The 17,985-nt window shown below is 51.6% G+C and overlaps 6 protein-coding genes across 6 annotated transcripts; 2 read left to right on the top strand and 4 right to left on the bottom strand.

The window, feature by feature from the left end:
- Positions 1-1,016: 1,016 nt before the first annotated feature.
- Positions 1,017-5,315, bottom strand: COCMIDRAFT_6724 (uncharacterized protein; the record flags this gene model as incomplete). Its single annotated transcript, XM_007691395.1, has 4 exons — positions 1,017-2,733; positions 2,780-4,828; positions 4,882-4,979; positions 5,097-5,315. 4 exons carry the CDS (start codon positions 5,313-5,315, stop codon positions 1,017-1,019), a joined length of 4,083 nt encoding a protein of 1,360 aa, XP_007689585.1.
- Positions 5,316-7,140: 1,825 nt separating this feature from the next.
- On the bottom strand, positions 7,141-8,700 carry COCMIDRAFT_27690 (uncharacterized protein; the record flags this gene model as incomplete). Its single annotated transcript, XM_007691411.1, has 4 exons — positions 7,141-7,763; positions 7,815-8,328; positions 8,388-8,415; positions 8,492-8,700. The coding sequence occupies 4 exons, from the start codon at positions 8,698-8,700 to the stop codon at positions 7,141-7,143; spliced, it is 1,374 nt and encodes a 457-aa protein (XP_007689601.1).
- A 526-nt stretch (positions 8,701-9,226) lies between these two features.
- COCMIDRAFT_99698 (uncharacterized protein) lies at positions 9,227-10,915 on the bottom strand (the record flags this gene model as incomplete). The annotated part of the gene is made up of 2 exons (XM_007691424.1): positions 9,227-10,715; positions 10,764-10,915. 2 exons carry the CDS (start codon positions 10,913-10,915, stop codon positions 9,227-9,229), a joined length of 1,641 nt encoding a protein of 546 aa, XP_007689614.1.
- A 254-nt stretch (positions 10,916-11,169) lies between these two features.
- COCMIDRAFT_99660 (uncharacterized protein) lies at positions 11,170-13,751 on the top strand (the record flags this gene model as incomplete). Its single annotated transcript, XM_007691423.1, has 4 exons — positions 11,170-11,269; positions 11,315-11,347; positions 11,395-11,618; positions 11,709-13,751. 4 exons carry the CDS (start codon positions 11,170-11,172, stop codon positions 13,749-13,751), a joined length of 2,400 nt encoding a protein of 799 aa, XP_007689613.1.
- Positions 13,752-14,075: 324 nt separating this feature from the next.
- Positions 14,076-14,804, top strand: COCMIDRAFT_6720 (uncharacterized protein; the record flags this gene model as incomplete). Its single annotated transcript, XM_007691394.1, has 1 exon — positions 14,076-14,804. The coding sequence occupies one exon, from the start codon at positions 14,076-14,078 to the stop codon at positions 14,802-14,804; it is 729 nt and encodes a 242-aa protein (XP_007689584.1).
- Positions 14,805-15,433: 629 nt separating this feature from the next.
- Positions 15,434-17,051, bottom strand: COCMIDRAFT_27686 (uncharacterized protein; the record flags this gene model as incomplete). Its single annotated transcript, XM_007691410.1, has 2 exons — positions 15,434-16,803; positions 16,859-17,051. The coding sequence occupies 2 exons, from the start codon at positions 17,049-17,051 to the stop codon at positions 15,434-15,436; spliced, it is 1,563 nt and encodes a 520-aa protein (XP_007689600.1).
- Between the last annotated feature and the right edge of the window lie 934 nt (positions 17,052-17,985).

The following is a 17,985-nucleotide window of genomic DNA, read 5'->3' as shown; positions in this document are numbered from 1 at the left end:
CATATCTCGCTAGAACGAAATGATGTCACAAAAATCAGCCTAACTCCAAAAAAAACAACCAGAGCGATATCAATCAACAGATATTACAAAATAGCGCTACGATATCCACTTCAAAACTTACCCCACACCCCCCCTCCTCCTCCTACATACCCGCCCACCCACTCCATCCCCATGCCCCCCACACACCCCCCCTTTCCACAAAAACAAAACAAAAGTAACAAAAAAATGCAAAAAAGATGCTATTCCGGTACCGGGAGTCGAACCCGGCTCTCGTCGGGCGCTCTTCACCAAGCGATGAAAGCGACGGATGCTAGCCGATCTGATACTTATTAGTCTCTTTGTCATGGTACAAGGAGGTTGTGAGGTAGAACTTACACACCATACCGGAGAAGGTACTTCGATGGAACGTGGGAAAATTTTAGAGATTATATCTGTGGGGAGAGGAAGTCGGGAGGGGATTGGTGGGGAAGAATAGGCGGGAAGGATCGATGAGGCCCCGCTTTGCGAGAGATCGGGTTGAAAGCAAAAGCGAGTGCGAGGCTAAAGGGTAGCGAGGGGCGGAAGGGGGGGGAGGGGGGGGGTTTGTTTTGGAAGGGAGAGGAGAGGGGGTGGGGGGTGTTACGTAATGTACTGTGTACTGGATGACTTGGGTTTCCATGTTTACAATTTCACGATATTGCGCTTGAGTTTATGAAATGGAAATTCTCCATCACAATTGTTCTATTCATGATTGATTCCTTAGGCGCAAGCTGCACTTCACGAATAGCGTTTTTGCGCAGATACTTCCAGATGCAGGAAAAGAAAAACTCTCGCATTCGCATTCCGCTTTCATCCATAATAAAAAGTACCGATCGGATACGTGCATGGCAGTAGAGAAAAAAAAGAGCAAGGTTTCGCGAACAAATAAACGCCGATTGTAACTTACTCAAATAATCATACACATCATTACAATACTCTGCATCGAGTCTGTCATGAGATGACCCCCCATACGGAGAGGGCGTGCGAGAATAACCTTCTCACGACGAATAGCGCCACGTTTCTGCGCCGTGGACCTTTGCGTCGGGTTGGGATGGCTCGAGTGCAGGCTTCTCTTGATCGGGTGCAACTGCAGTATCAGCCTTGCCGTCACCCTTCCCATCGTCGCTGATGGGGCTGGGCGTCGGTCGCAGCGGCTCTTGTGGCGCTGGAGACGGCTTTTTGCTTTCGGATTCTTCTTTGCTCGCAGGTAAATCCTGAGAAAGACTAGAGCGAGGACCTGAAGGTGGATAGCGCGACTGCGGCTCTTGTGGTGAAGGCGCGGTCACCGGGGGCTCGCTTGGTGGGCCCGTTGTCGTAGCCAGTTGTTTAAGCATCTGTTCCCACTTTGGCGCTTCTGTTGTCTGCGTTGTTCGCGCCATTTCGCGCTGGAAGGCATCGGATGATTGAAATTGTGCCGATGGCTTTGGTACAGACGGACCTGTAGGCGGGGGTCCGTAGTAACCCTGAGGAGGTGTAGACCCAGTCGATGCTGCGGGTTTCGGTGCAATTGAAGTAGGCGTACCACTCGCCCTTGACACCGGAGGCTTTGGCATCCACTCCGGGGCGATCCCATGATCCAGACTATAGGGTGATATGTAAGTTTTTGTCCTCCGTAGATAACAGTTTCTGAGGTAGGGGTAGTTCATAACATAGGACAAGTATTCAGTGGGGGATTGGGCAGCGTAAATGATATTAGAGGAGGGTGTGACGGCGTACATTGGAGGTTTGGGAGGCCCAGAAGGGTTGCTCGGCATGCTTGAGATCGATGAGCGACCATTCGATGGCCCTTGAGCCTGACGACCAGGTGGACCATAAGCGCGCGCTGCACTTGGTACTTGACCATGTGAGTACGGCGACTGACGAATGTTCTGAGCATATGGGTATGGTGGCAAGACGTTAGCATGTGGCAGTGCTTGCGCATACTTTTCAACGCCGCTGAGCATCGGCCCAGATGTTGCTGATTGTGACTTCCATGAAGCAGTTGAATAGCTTTGTGGAGGAACATATGGGTGATACTGCAGTTGCTGCTGAGAGGGATGCAGCGGTCGATGCGAGAGATAGCCCTGGTTTGACTGTTGGCCGTACTGCCCGTGTGGCATGCGATGGTCATAACTCACGTTTGGTTGATGTGCAACGGGTGAATTGGGGTTCTTGCGAGTGTCCGGATTATATACTGGTGATCTGAAAGGCGCCACGACTGGGTCTTTTGGCTTGTAACTGTACGGCCGCCCATTCTGCATATATTGCTGCGCAGGGGGTACAGCGATAGGTGCTGGTTTGAGTGGATAGGAGGCCGGGTAAGAAGCACGATGGAATGCTGGTACGGGAGGAGGTGGAGGTTTGACAGTATCGAGGAAGTTGCTCTTTGGGTTGTTCCTTGGCTTCGCAGGGTTCTCAGTGTACTGTGGCCTGGCCTCAGTTGACGACTTTCCGAGATAGTACCACAGCTGGTCCTCTTTGCTAAGGTCGACCTTAGCTACCCTTTGCGTAACCTCAGGAGCAGTGTACCATTCAGCCCATTTCTGTTCAGAGTTAGGGTCATGGAAAGCATCGCCCATCTCAGGCACACCATCTGTACGATTGGTGATGTCGAGAGATGCATCGCTTTCCTTTAGATGCTCTGGCAGTGGCTTAGCGTTCGCAGATGGCTTCAACCTCTGAGATTCATCTGGATGAAGCTTCAAGATATACTTCCACTCAACCTCGACACGATCACTATACAGGTTAGTATGATAGTGTAATGGGAATCCACTTTACTTACCCGTCTGGCAGCACGTCTACCAAAACAGCCTGCTCACCAGGTCTGTTCTCCACGACCTGTGCACCGTAGATTTGGTACATCTCACCACCCACGTACTGGAACTGGATAACATCCTTGGGCTTGAGGGTCTTGCCGTATGACATGACATACTTATCCTTCTCAAGTGCTTCAACGTCGACCGTCTTGTTGTTCCTCTTCTTCGGTCGATGGAAGCGACATCGGAAGTCGTAGCCATCGTAAAAGTACTCTGTACCCTCTTCGTCAAATGTAGGCATCGGCCCAAGGTCCACCTGTACTCCAGCTGCTACAGCACAGGTGGCGTGGAAAGCTCTGGTGCACTTCTTCTGGGAACACTGGAAGACAGCACCGCGCTTCGACCGACAGTAGTTGCACTTGAGTTCGAGACGATCCTTGCCAATGTTGGCCACATTGCACACTGTCTCAATGTCGTTCTTTTTGACAATGTACGTTTCGGGAGTGTAGTCGGCACAGATGCGATGAGCCTTCATGCCATTGTCAGTTTGCAGCAGATCATCATACTCAACGTCGTTGGGACAGAGAATACAAGGCATGCCACGACCAGGGATTCGGATGCGAATGCGGATGCGTTTGAGCTTCTTTGGTCGTGCCGATTCCTTGGAATCTTCCTTTCCTCGCTTCCTTTTGTTGCCAGTAGACTTGCGGCTAGCTTTGGCTTTGGTCTTTCCTGCAACGCTAACAGGAGGACTGGGCAGACGATCAGCGCCATCATCTTCGTCCTCCTCATCGTCCGTCTCTTCATAGTACTCTGGCGTTGGTTCGCCTCTCAGCTTGCGCTCAATCTCATTGACATCAACCCAAACACTGTCAGACTCGCACATGCATTTCTTCGCAATTCTGCCGTAGCTCAGCCACGACTCATTTGCAAAGTTGACCGACTCTGCGCAGTTGTAGCCAATGTTGTAGCCAGAATGATAGCCATAGGGGTAGGTGATGACGAATTCGCCTTCGTAGTGAACCAGTCGGTTGACCTTGATATTGAAGTCTCGCTCTAGGCGCTGTGGAGAGATCAAATAAGTCTTATGACGAAGGAACTGCGAGCAATGCTTCGCATCATTCGGCCAAATGGTCTGCATTGCAGCTTCAAAGCGACGGGCGTCCTCTTGAGATATACTGTACCACTGCTTAGGAGCACCAAAGTGAATGTAGTTGATACTGTAGAGATCCACATCCTCCAAATGCCAGGCAAACGTCGCCTTCCACATGCCCAGATACAGGTAGGCGGTATTGACACCAGGGACTTTGGTTCCAAGCACGTCGAGAAGGTTAGGCAGTTTTGCTACATTCCAGGACGTTGTGCTGTCATCGAAGAGAGAGCCTGGCATATCTGCGCCGTACATGGGTTGGCCGTAATTGATAGTCTTCCAGTAGTTATCCTCGAGCTCCTTGCACCGTTCGACGGTGTACTCCTCGAGGCCAGGTAGGCGGTAGTCGAAGTTTTCAAAAGCAGCCTCGTCAACATGATCGGCCATGGCACCCCTATTGTTCAGTCGTCGAGACGAAACAGACTTCTTCTCATCGGTCGCTTTGGGCTGTCGACCACGTGCTCTGGTGGGTGTCGCGGACCGGGGTTCTTTCTTGACTCTTCTTGAAGACCTCTTTTCCTCTTTTCCGGGCGACGTCGGTGTAGGGGGAACATCCATGGGCTCTTCGTCGTCGTCATCGTCATCAACCGGCTCCTTCTTCACCTGACGCCTCCGGGTGGGGCGACCAGGTCCACGCTTGGGTGCTGGTGAGGCATCGTCGTTCTTTGGGGGTGCGGGTTGGGCCCTTGTGGAGCGGGTTCGGGAGGGAACCTCTGGAGCAGCTTTCCGCCGCTCACCTCGCTTGGCTGGTGGCTGGTGATGCGGCTCATCCGTCACTGCCCTCCACTCTGGTAGATTGTATGATCGTTGCTTCTCAATGTTCGCTTGGGTATATATGCCATGCTGCCCGTTGAACTCTTGCGTGATTGGATTCTTGACTTTGATGCTCTTGACAGCTTCGGTGAGGTCAGGGAGAGATTCGCGCCTATCGTGCCATTAGTTACAAAACACCGGTTGGTAACAATCGCGTTGACATACCATTCTGTTGGCGGAATGACCTTGATTATGCCGGACTTCATGCCGTACTTGTCAACCTTATCGATGAAGCGCTTAAAGTTGCGAAACTGGTCCATTGTCTGTAGAGGGTAAAGTCAGTACCATGGAAACTACTTGTGCGTGCGTCATATCTGTGGTGACATTGCGCGCGTCGCCATTGCTTTCTGGAGCAGCTTGTGTGCATCTTTGCGACGTACCGGCTTGAACACGGGTATCTTTCCCCCTTCAAAGTAGTGATCGGGCTCGATGTCTTCGCCGTCGTCGCTATCAATGTCTGAGAGTTCCGACGACATATCCTCAAAGCGCTTATCATTGTCTTCGCTTGTGGGCGGCGTCAGAGCGGGTTTGTTGGTGGCGTCATCCTGCGGGACAGGTGGTGCCTCGACCGAAGGCACGACATCTTGCGGCGCCTCCATGGTAGAGGCAATCGTCGTACAAGGGAATTTTGTTGTGTAGAGGAGGGAGGAGGTCGTTGGCGACTGATGATTAGGGTTGCGGAGACGATGTGGTCAACATGGGTCGCTTTTCCGCCACGGAGGGCGCGCGTGAATCTATTAGCTCCGAAACAATTTTGCCGGTAGCGCACGAGGTATCCTGGGCCTCTGGTGTTGTCAGATGGCGAAATCGCAAGTTGTCGGGGCAGGTAGCCGGCTGAGAACACCAGGAGGCTAGGTGTGCAAGAATGAGGAGGTTGCAGGCTCGCGGTCTGTGCGCGTACCCAGCTAGTAATTAGCGTGCATAGACCCCGGCTTGTCGACTGATGATCGAGCCACCTTTACCATCCAGGCGAAGGCGTGGGATGCAGCCGCTATTAATTTCTTCATGAGCCACAGAGCTGAAGAATGTGAAGGAGGGGTTAGCTCTTTACTGCCGGGTATAGAGACGTTCCTGAACGGAGCATCGCGCAAGATGCAGATCATGTGCAACTCCAAGCGGCATGCACGTCATCCAAGGTCACATCTGTAAATCTGATCTGATAAGATTACAGCCTTGCCAGCGACCAGTCTACCAGGGTTTTCTTTCCAGACATCCGTGGTTAGATGCAGGCAGTGCGACGATTAACTCCAACACATTATTCAAGCGTCAGTTGTGCATCATGCGCAATGCAACAATTGGCTCTACAGTCAAACTCTTCGTCTTACACGAATGCTAAGCTTGAAACCGTGTACCTGGATTTAGGGGTTAAGCTTTTCTGACTGGCGCCCATCTCAACGGTTGCAAAACCCACTAGTTCGCCCGTTACAGCACTGCAAGGCTACACCCCGCCAGTAGGTGGAATAGGCTCGTACTCGACAAAAGGTCTTTGCGAAAGGCGTGTACTTTATTCCTTCTTCGTAGGTGTGCATGCGTCCGTAGTCGCATGAGCCGTACGTCAGTGTTGGTGGACTGCCCAGTGGCACCACGATGACCGGGATAAACTCATCACACCACAGCATGGACAACTCGAGGCTGTGATTGTGCATCTTATCAGATAGAAGCAAGATACTCGATCGAGCTCAGCTACAATTTGGGACCATCACAAGTTATTGCAGCCTCCAGTGACGCAGTGCTGATTTTGTTCAGCACCCGGGTCGAGCCCACCACCAACAGACGTTTCTGTTACAGGGCCTTTTGAGGAAGAAACCTAGAGCAAAAGCGAAGTCTATTGTCACTTGGGTAGGCTGCACTGGCCCTGCCTTGGTCTCCTCCACGTGGGGCGTGACAAGGACAGCAGTCTTTAGTCATGGCAGGGTGCGTGCTGCCAACTCCACACCGACTCGTCGTACTCGCATTCGCCAATCGGAGTCGTTGAGCAGCCAGCACATCCCCCATGCATCTTCCCCGGATCGACACGCCGCTACTGCCAGGGGCAAGCCGAGCCGTCATCGTCATCGTTTGCCCATGCCCCAATGCCAAGTCACAAACTCCTCTTGCCCCTCCAATCCATACGCAAGCCTCTCACGACAAACACAAAATCACCTCACACGCTAGTCAGCCAGAATTAAGACAATCGTACAAGCCATATTTTTTGAGCGCCAGATCATCCCCCGAAATATAGTACAGTGTCCCATACCCGAAGAAATAGAGATCCTATGCACCGATGCTATGCTACCAAATCCACTAGGCTGTACATTACGCCTATCAGCTCTTCATCACTCATTCTGCCCAGACACTCCACGCAAGAGCATCCAAACCCTTCGCGCAAGCAACTTTTTTTTTCTGCGTGTACGAGCCTTTTCACAGGAATGCTATGCTCCTGTTTTACGATGATTCGCCTCGGGGGCCGCCACGGAAACCGCCACGTCCTCCCCTGAACTCTCCACGGCCACGGCCACGGCCACCACGGAATTCACCGCGGGGTCCACCTCGGCCCCTACCCCTGTATCCGCCACGATCACCCCCACCGTGACCTCCTCGTCCCCGGCCGCCACGGCTGTGATGAACTTCAGAAAAGCCGTCGTTAGCAGCGGCAGGGCCTGTGGGCGCCGAGCCTTGCTCGGGAGTGTCGTCGGCCCAGCTCTGGGTGCTGTTGGGGGCAGCAGCAGCGTGTGGTGTCTCAGTTTCGGCAGGGTCTCGCGGGACTATTTCAAAAGATTCAGTCAGAGGGTCGTCGCTTCCAGTCTGCTGCTTGTCCCATTGGGCCTGAGCTGCAGCGTTCGCCGAGTCTGTTCCAACGTTCGCTGCTGCCGGTACCTCTGAAGGCTCTACCGCAGCTTCAGTAACAGGCTTTGCGCCAGCCTCAATCTCGGTAAGTCCGGCGTTGGCGATGGTTGGGTCAGACACGGCCTCAGGAGGGGCAGCTTGGTGTTGCGCAACATCATCCACCCACGCCTCCTCCGCCGCGAAGGGAGCCTCCTCAAGTGCGGCTTGCTTCACCTGAGAGTCTATATACAGTCAGCTCATTTTGCTCTCGCACAAGATTCTGCATAACCTACAAGTGATGCCGAGCACAACGCCTTCAGTTGATGGTACGCCATCGCTCGCGCCGTCAATCAGCTTCTCAGCTGCCATGACAGCAGCGGCATCTCCTCCATAGACCTGGAGAAGAGCGCCCTCAAAAGCCTTTGTGAGATCCGAATCGTCGTCCTCTAATTGGCGACGTGCGGCAGCAGCTCTCAAAAAGCGGGACAGGGTCAGGAGCTTCTCCTTGACAATCCTCTGTTGCTCCAACTTGGCCTCGGCCTTGATAGTCTCCCTCAATGTCTCGAGTTCGCTAGAGTGTGTCTTGGAGAGAAGCTCCTTCTCCTTGGCGAACTTGGCCTCGAGCTCATCACCGTACTTCTTATAGTTGGTGTACTGCTCTTCGTACTGTGCGAGCTGAGCCTGGAGGCCTGGTTTCCTCTCAGCCTGGGCCTTCTGGTCGGCGTTGATCTTGCGAGAGGCGAGGAGCTCATCGAGGGAGACGCCAGGGTTGGCTGCGATTATTGAATCGACCTTTTGAGTTGCGCTCTATACATGCGACGTCAGCAAGGGCTAGTGTGAGGGGTAAAGGGGCATCCAGATCTTACCAGCTTCTTGTTGATGTTGCGGATGTTTCTATGCGCCCGGTTGTTAGCAGGCGGCTTCTTTTCAAATGAGGAGTCTGGCTGTGATGTGGAGAGTTGCAACTTACTTCTGGACCTCGCGGAGGTACGAGTTGTCGCTGTCTGCGCCATTGGCCTTGCCTGCAGCCTCAGAGCCACCTGCGCCGGCTTCAGACGCTGTCTTTTCGGGTGCAACTGGCACTGCAGTAGCTCCATCCTGCTTGCCCTTCTTCTTGCGAGCACTCTTGGACTCCCCTGTTACCAGGTTCTGTAGCTTATTGACTACCTCCGAGGCCATTGCAGTGTTCAATTATGCAGATTCTGATGATTTAAGTGACTTCTACACGTGAGTCGCGTACTTGAATTTGAAGGTGAATTCGAGCTTGTATGTCGTGTGAGTTTGAAGTGGATGGTTTGGGCACATGGTCGCCCGCCCTCAACGTAACAGCGAAATTAGCGTGGGCACTAGCGCCCTCGTGGGCATGACGCACCCCCCCCCCTCGGGCGCTGAACATATGCAATAAGCAAACACCTGCCCGAGGTCACAGTTGCTGCCTGCATACACAGAGAAGCTCCTCATCCGTCACGTCTGTGTATAAAACGCTTAGAAACTTCCTGGCTGTATGTATTTTCATGCGACATATATACTCGCCACACAAAGAGCAGTCAATGCTGATCGATTGCTGAATCTTGTTTGGCAAAGGTGAATCAAGAGATGAGATTATGTAGATAGAGTTGCATGGTGATACCATGTAACTCGCAATAGAGTATATGACGCTTACTGGGTATCACACCGTCCGATCCGACAGTAACTTCATGGGATCCTATGTAAAATCGTAAACCACAAGTGCTTGACTGCCTTCACTCTTCTCTCGCAACACGACAACGTTTTGCTCATCAAATCCAACCCATCCTCGACTGACTGATGAGTCATCAAAGCCTTGGTCAAGTGCAAAGCGTAGCCCACTCTCCCCTCCGGAAGCATCGTTTTGACTGTCTGCTTCGCCAACTTTCCACGGTTGTATGCGCACGCTCAACTCCCCGTTCCTTGAACGTTTGCGGTTTGCAGAAGAATTCATGCCGCCCTCTAAATCCCAGACACGGAGTTCGTCTCCAATTCTGCTAACTGACACGGCCTTACCGCGCATTCCGACGTGGGCGCCAGAAATCGAAGATGTGTGGCCCCAAAGCCGGTTTCCGGAACTGATTGAGAGCGACGAAGATGCTGATCGCACCAAGTACAACGACAAAGTATTATCTGGGTGCGCCACAAGGAGGTAAGGATGCGAATACGACATCGAAGTCGGCTTCGATCTGCTAGGTCCATTAGGGACAGATGCATCGCTTGCACTGTCTGAGGAAGAGTATACTGGACGGGAAGATGGAGAACGATACGCAGACAGTGTAAATGAATGTTCGTCTGCGGCAGTAGCCAACCTTGACTCTAGAAGCTCGCCCTTGTGAGAAAGTATCAGTTCTTGTACACCGACAGTCCAGCCAGACAGATAGGTTGGAAGAGAGTATGCAATGGCTGCAGTCATGCTTGTCGCATTCATCCTTAGTGAAAGAGAAACGGGTGGCCATGCAGTGTGTGACCGGAGGGAGTACAGAAGTTTAGGGGCCTCCAATGCGCCATGCGTATTTGGCGTCCCTTCGAAAGCGTATAGGGAAAGGAGATGATCTTCAGTCATGGTAAGAAGGTAAGGCGACGAGTACGCCAGTGCCGATAACATCCCATTAGTGGATGGTGGGTGAGTAAAGAGAGTTTGGAACCTCTTGCGATCTTTCCTTAGCGCGTATATCGAGAATGAACCATCCTCGAAGCCCATAGCTACCCTCTCTTCGTTACCCTCTTTTCCAGAGGCGTCTATAGCCATAGATATGGGTAGTTGAGGTGCACATGCTTCCCCATGGAGTTCCGTGGATGCCAGTAACTCGCGATCGTCCTTCGAGCTCCAAGCCCGGAGACCTGACAATGAATCTGCGGCATAAACAATGCTGTTCGACATCATGACCAGAAGAGGTGGATCTGGCGGCCGCTCGGCGACGACAATCTCACTAACGGCGCATTTACCTCTTGTCCAATTATGCCGTAAACGATATTGCTGTTTCCAGTTGGTTTCTTTTCCATCCTTGATAAGATAACTGTCCTCTAGCCATTTTGACAACCGAGAGGAGTAGTGTAATCGATTAGGATTGGCAGGGTCTTTAATGCCGGGTATACGAGATGCCCGTGGGAGAACGAACGTGTGGTAGTAGGCTGCCTTCCAAAGCTCGGAATCCAAAGACAGGCGACTGAACCGTTTCGACACCCTGCGCGACAGTTAGTTCGGGTTCGGTCTGTCAGGAGAGCGTACTAACCTCTGGCATACTAGGAGTGACGGTACAGGGATAAACGACAGTACACGAACCAACAGCTCTTCACTTAATCTAGAAAGCCGATCGGGATGCAAGAGCCGTTGCACTTTGGCTGGAGGCTCATTTTCTTCATCCCCATCGTGCGCACGCTTCATAATAGAGAATGTCGAGTCTGCGGCGAAGGCGAGCGAGCCTCGGGAATGATTGTACCGCCGTTATCGTTATCGCGTACTAGTTCGTGTCCGTGCGGCGAGGCACTCGTGATTACGCGTTGGCACTAGCGCGCTTCTTTGGACGTTGCCGCCTAATTGATTGCGCTGCTCATCCCCAGCCGCGCTTAGACGAGAGTATATCCAATTTCACCTGAGTGGCCACGGTCCTAATTCATGCAATATTCTTTGTGCGAGAGATGGAGGATTTCACAGTCTGGGTAGAGCAGAACAAAGCGCTGTGGTCGCGTGTCTACGATGAGGTCATCCAGCCAAGTCTCGAGAAAGAGTGGAACAAGAGTACGTATGATCCTAGTGGCGCCAGCAATATCTAATTGCGCTTAGGAGAAGAGAAACACCAAAATCAATTAAAAGAGAGTGAGTAATGCCGTACATTCGGCGCAACCATCACTGATGTCCAGTAGAGGAGAAGAACCATGAGGCACTACTGGAACATCTAAACAATGAGATTTCGAAGTCGGCGCGTCTTTCTAACGAGAACGCTCAGTTGAGAGATCAAGCCCAGACTAAAAGTAACATTCAAGGGGAGAAAGGGACCATTACGCAAAGTATTTCTATCGAAGAGCACCGCCGCCTAGTCGAAGAAAATGAGCAATTGAAACAGCAACTTGCCAGACGCAATGCAGAAGTTGACTCATCACCACCAGCTGAGAATAAGGCAGCCGAAGACGTCGGGACGACAACCACAGACAATGAATATCATGACCTTGCCCAAAAGTTCAGCCAACTGAGTAAAAGGTATAGCGATGCCACTCAGCAGGTGAAGTATCTGCAGAGGAAGAATGCCACAGTCATGCAAAAGAACAAAGACATGAAAGAGAGTGTACGCGCATGGCAAGAGTATGCGGATCGGCAATCGGGGAAGCGGAAACCTAAGTTTCAAAGTCGAGTCGAGGAAGCAAGGCTGCAATCACCTACAAACCATGTTTCTCCAGGAAACGAACCCAATATCCCTTCAAGTCCTCGGAATTCGGCTACACCCAGGCTATCTCCAACCCTCACTGACGTAGGGCGTTCCTCTCCCGCTGTCATGGTTCCTCATGCCGCCGAAGGAACTGGGCATCAGTCGACGGCGATATTGGATTCCGTTTTGGGCGAACAAGATCCATCTGGAAATGCGGACATCACACCAAGGCCACGATCTCGCATCAATAGTTCAAAACTATCAAAACTTCAACGGATGACTTCAGATCACGACAGCCATCAGCAAGGTCATCCAAGTTCGAGCCAGACAACAGTAGATGAGCACGATGAATCAACGACTCGGCATGAACAGATAGTAGGCGTTGAAGATGAAGATGACGACATGCCGGAGTTTGTATCAGAGAGATCACTGAAACGCAAACGTGGAGAACCCACCGCTTCTAGATTCGAGATTTACACAGACCGGTTATCGGATGGCACACCGGTCAGGCCGTACCGTGTGAAAGAAGAACAATGCAGTAGCCCTCCGGTCTCTGCATACAAGTTACTTCACCACGAGGCGACGATGGACCTGGATGATCCTGCATCCAACTTGCTTCAGACACCTCGTCACAATCGAAGGCGACTATCAATCCCTGCCACCAGCGCAGAGACACCTCGAAGGCGAAGATGCAACAGTGCACCATCAACACAAGAGATCAAATCAGAAAACGGAGTAGACCAGGTCCGTGTGCCAAATGATCCAATAAGGCGGACTACAGAATCCCTTATGCTTCCAGCGGTCGCCAGCACTGAAACTAGAGCCTTGAGTGAGCCCATGGAGTCAACCCAAGTGGAGACAAATGTCCTAAAATCTATCGATCCAAATATAGTGAACACTGTTCCTGAGGAACCACCGAATAAACGCTCACGAAACACGGGGTCCAGGTATCAACAAAAGCATGAATCTTTATTGGAGTCCAATGAAGCACCGCCCTCTCTAGGTAATGAGCTACGATTGCCACCTAACTCAGCCCGGGTGCGGATGAACCAGAGGCTTCGAGATCTGAGAGGTCTCCAAACACCTTCCAAAACACCATCAAAGACCCTACAGACAGGTCCAACCAAGGTCAAGATTGAGCAGTTTTCTACCCCATCAAGCCCGTCCCACACCACACATACCCCCAGTCTTGAGAAGAAATCGTCCAAGTCAGTATCCAAACGTCGTTCGGATTCACGTGAAGATCCGATACCGGACCGCCCAATCTGGACAATGAAGCCGCCAGAGACACGCTCAAGTGCTCGTAAGAAGCGTGATTTGTCAACCAAAGAACAAATCCCTCTACGAGAAAAACCGGTCACGGAACTTAGTATTCAAGATTTTAAGCCAAACCCAGCTTACAATCAGGGCTACAGCTACGCATTCTCTGAAACTGTTCGGAAGCGAGGAGATCGCATGTGTCTCCCTGGCTGTACAAATCCACAGTGTTGTGGCTCTACTTTCCGAACCTTTGCAGCGGCTCAAGCACCTCTTAATGGATCACAAGAGGAGGATTTGTTGGAAGAGTATCTAGGTGAGGCTTACAGCAAATTGCAGTTGACGCAAATGTCATCTGAGGAACGACAGGAGCTAGTGCTTCAAGCACGAACAAGGAAAATGGCGAAAGAATCAGGGAAACATCGTGAAGCCTACCAGAGACGAAGGACACCACCAGGCTTTTGGAGGGTAGATTTTCCAACAACTCAAGAACGGGAGGAAGACCGGGCCCGTGCGAAAGAACAAGAGAGATTGGAAATACACGAACGGTGGATTGAGGCGAACAGAAGGGGCGGCAAATGGGTTTTCAGAGATGAATAATAGTTTTGTTTAGAGGCTCTCACTGTGTAGGGCGCCATACGTGAACCATGGTTACGATTTTGAACATGAATTTATGCTCCTGTCAACCATAGTACCACATTGAACATTGTGCACCAACAATGAATATTGACATATGGGGTAACCTGCTCCTATTCACATATAAGATCGACCCTCCATAGTACTTGTACTCTCCAAGCTAGATCTTCTTCATATCACACAACACACCACTTCCTGACTATACACACCACCACCAAAGCCACATCAAGGCTATACCAGAGCCACACCAAGAATAGGTTCAAATACCTCACACAAATCACAACAATCATGTCTCAACCAACATACACCCGCGAAGAATTCCTCTCCACCTTCATCAAATCCGCCACCACCTCACCACACAAGACCGAAGAATGCCCAATCTGCGCAGAACCCTACTCCTTTTTCTTCGGTCAAGGCGCAGTAACTTTCGGCGACCGAGAGAGCTGCAACCACGTCTTTTGTGAATCCTGCATCACCCAATGGCTGAGCACCGAAGGGGTGAACTCCTGCCCATTATGCAGGAGGCAGCTATTTGTCTCGGATGATGATGAAGAAGGAGAAGAAGAATACGACGACGACGACGAGGAAGAGGAGGAAACAGAAGAAGGGGAATACGCCTTCACCGACGAGCAACTCCATGAGTTGCTCGAAAACGCTTGGTACAAGGTGTTTTGGCTCCTTGAGCCGCACCGCCAAAAGGTCGCGAGGGGAGGCGAAAACGTTTCTGGAGCCGGCGACGAGGAAGATGAAGAGGACTCCCCTCTTCATCACTCCATCCTCATCCATGCTTTCGTGCGCATCCTCGCCGCCCGTGTAGACGTCCACGCCCTCAACGATGCCACGGGGCTCACCGGCGAGTACAAGATGCACGTGCTCAAGATTGTTCTGCGGCGAATCATGGCGGAGCTCGTTGAGTACATTGAGAGTACTGGGGGAAGGGAAACGGTGCCGGAGTTCCCAAGGGATAAGGCGCTGGTGTGGGAGGAGCCGTTGAAGGTGGTCATGCAGCTTCTCTAGATTGTTTTCGAAGACTGCTGATTGGGGGTTTTGGAAGGGGGAAGCGCATAACAGGTTGGATTTGCTTGGTTGTAGTGGCTTGGATATCCCTGGAGGGGATTTGGACTGTGGGGCTGGACCCGTATATGCAGCCTATAGCTTGAACATTGCTTGAAGGACACCTGTAACACCGGGCTGAATTCCGCTTTGTTAAGTAGATTAACATTTTTTAACTTCACTCTTTTGAACACATTGCATATACGTGAGAAATGAGGCATTTTTTTTGCTTCCGCATCTTATACTTTGATTTGTTCGCTACATAAGAAAAAGAGAAAACCGCTTAGAAATCTGCCAAATAGGTCACATACAAAACGTATATGGCGGGTATATAGAACTTTGCAAAACACCTTCGACCATAATAAAAGTACAACAAATCAAGCAACAAAAAATCCTCACCCCATCCTTGAACACCTTGCGTGCTTTTTTGCCAGTGCCAGAAAAACAGAATAGGAAAGAAAAAAGGGATTGGAAATATGAACATAGACTCATGAACAGAAATAAGGAAAAGACGAGAGATGGATAGGGAATTGAACAAAGGAAAGATAGAAAAGGAGTGCCAGTCTAGTAGTATACACTGCCGCTTTAGGCCACTACACGCGAATGCTTCCCTTGCGGTACTTCTCATCCTTGAGCGGGACAGGCGGGCGTTCATCTTCCGAGTTGCACTGAGAAGGCATAGCCGAGTCCTTGCGCTCATGTCTAGGATCGTACTTTGCACTTGAAAGAGTGCGTTCGGGGATGTACTTTGCGCTCGAAAGCATGGGTTCGGGCGAGTAAGTTGCGCTGGAGAGAGTGGGCTCCTTGGGGCTGTATCTTGCGCTTGAGAGGGTGGGCTCGGGCGAGTAGGTGGTGGCGGGCAGGAGTTGGTATATGGTCGGATGGTTTGTGGCAGAAGGGGATGTGTACATGAATTCATCGATTGCGTCGTCGATGTCGCTGAGGAGGTTGTGCTGGTTGGATTGGGAAACGGAGGAGTTGGACTTGCGGTCGAAGGGTTGCTTGGGGTCGAAGGGGAAGGTGAAGGAGATTGGGCGCTCCTCGGGGGTGTAGGAGATTCGCTGTGCGAGGAATACCGAGGTGGACTCGTTCGGCGATGGGTGGTAGGGTGTTCGGGGGCTGACAGGCAGAGGTGAGAGCATTGCCTGGGAAAGAGGGGTTTCAGGAAGCCTCTCACGTGGGCTAGCTGGGCCCAGGGATGCTGGTCTGGCTTTTCTTCGGGAGAATCCGCCGTCGTAGGTCGTCGCTGGTAGCAGGTAGGAGTTTTGCTCTGGTGCAGAGGTAGAGACTTCCTTCTCTTCACGCACAATGGTGTAGGAAATGGGTCGTTCGCCTTGCTTGAAGGGGCTTTCTGGCTTAAACAGAAGCTCGGCTTGCCTGGTTGGGCTATCGACTTCCTTGAAAGGACTCTCGACTTGATCGTTGTTCAATGTCGAGGAAGAGGAGAAGCCAGGAGAGAGGACAGGATCACTCTGACTCCTTGTATGTGTGAGGTAGCGTGGCGAGGGAACTTGAAGGTGGCTTGGAGAAAGCTGGTAGTCTGGTGGTGGCGCGATGAAGATGTCGCCATGACCCATGCGCTCGCCTGGGTCTACGTTGCGGAGTGCTCGTAGTCTCTGGTTTGCGAAGTCGGCCTCGAGAATGTGTGCCCTCTCAACCAACTTGTCGACTAGCTTGCCATGTGAGTCCTTGAAAGTCCTCTTGACGAAGCTCAACAGCAGTGACGAGCATGTCATCCTGACATCTTCCCGAATGTATAGTCCGGTCCTTGGTGTTCTTAGGTCAGGCTCGGCGGGAAGCCTTGGTTCACCAGGTAGCCTTCCTCCTACAGTCCACTTTGATTGGATGTCGAGACCCAATGGTGCATACACATGTGTGAAGAGGCCATCGGCTGTGTCGTTGAAGCAAGCATGGTATGATACTGAGCCAGTAGCCAGACCGCCTGGTAGATATGAGACCCTGTCTTGTAGTTGTTAGTCTTGGATACGAGAATAGGGGGTTGGGGAGGGTAGGCTTACCCTTGATGGTGTACCACATGGCCCAGTACTCATCAGTGGGCGCATAGGAAGGAGGCTTGCACATGAACCGCTCTACAACCAACGGGTTCAGGTCAATCATAGCCAAGTGGTCATGGTACATGTCTATCACGCTCTTCCTTGTGATGCCAGCCGGAAGCGGCGTAATAGTGGTGAAGACAGCAGTCTTCGGCATCTTGTCTTCTTAGTACGGGTTAGATCTAAATGGATCTTGATCTGGATCCGAGTTTCCAGGAATCAGGGTATATGTGGATGCGTCTAGATGTTTATACACGCGCGTGAGAAGATGGAGAGGTAGAGAAAAGTTGTTTGGACAGCAGAACAGCGAAGGAAGATGTATTTGTTTCGCAGGCTAGAAGAAGCCCAGCCCAAGAGCGCTGACACGCTTCGCACGTGTATCAGGCATGCGCTAGAGCACAGCTTCAGATCCCCTGCACCATTCATATTTGCGGAAGGTTTGGGAACGACAGGACCCTCGCCAAGCTCCCCGCCAATACTTCGGGAACGGCACTGATGCCGTTCTCGACACGCATCTAGAATTCTGCCTCCTGTCATCACCTGCCAAGCGCAGCCGGATGTGTGTTTGACCGTTCTGTTTTGATGCAGGTCCTCCAAGCGGCACCGCCAGCTCACACTGGCAGCGTCTAGAAAACACTAATGCCGAGAGCCCACAAACACAAAAATACACGCTGTAGGGCGCAGACGCGGAAGTGCAAGTTTTGTCCCGGAGTCAAGTGGCGTAGTGTAGCAGATGTCCGTATCCTGGTGCAGATCCGCCGCATGTACGTTAGAAGCTAAGGTTTGCGCTAGTACAAATGCGGCAGTTACAATGAACTATTGGAGGGTAGTTCTACTTGGACTTCAACTTTACACTCCAACATGTGTATAATAGACTTTGCCTGTCACCAACGACTGTCAAAAGGAAGGTTTGCTGTCATAATTGACATTCACGAGAAAGAAGAAGGAAAGCCTCGGCTGTACATACAACCACTACTGCGCATTGCGCACCGCACAGTACAAAGTACCCCAGAGATCTCCATCTTCAGGCATTGCATGTCTCTTTTCCGTTTCAGCATGCTCCGTCAGGCATACATCGTATGTTCAGGCAT

Source organism: Bipolaris oryzae (genome assembly GCF_000523455.1).
Source record: "Bipolaris oryzae ATCC 44560 unplaced genomic scaffold scaffold_99, whole genome shotgun sequence".
Lineage (NCBI taxonomy): Eukaryota > Fungi > Ascomycota > Dothideomycetes > Pleosporales > Pleosporaceae > Bipolaris > Bipolaris oryzae.
This window is presented reverse-complemented; position numbering and strand designations above follow the sequence as displayed.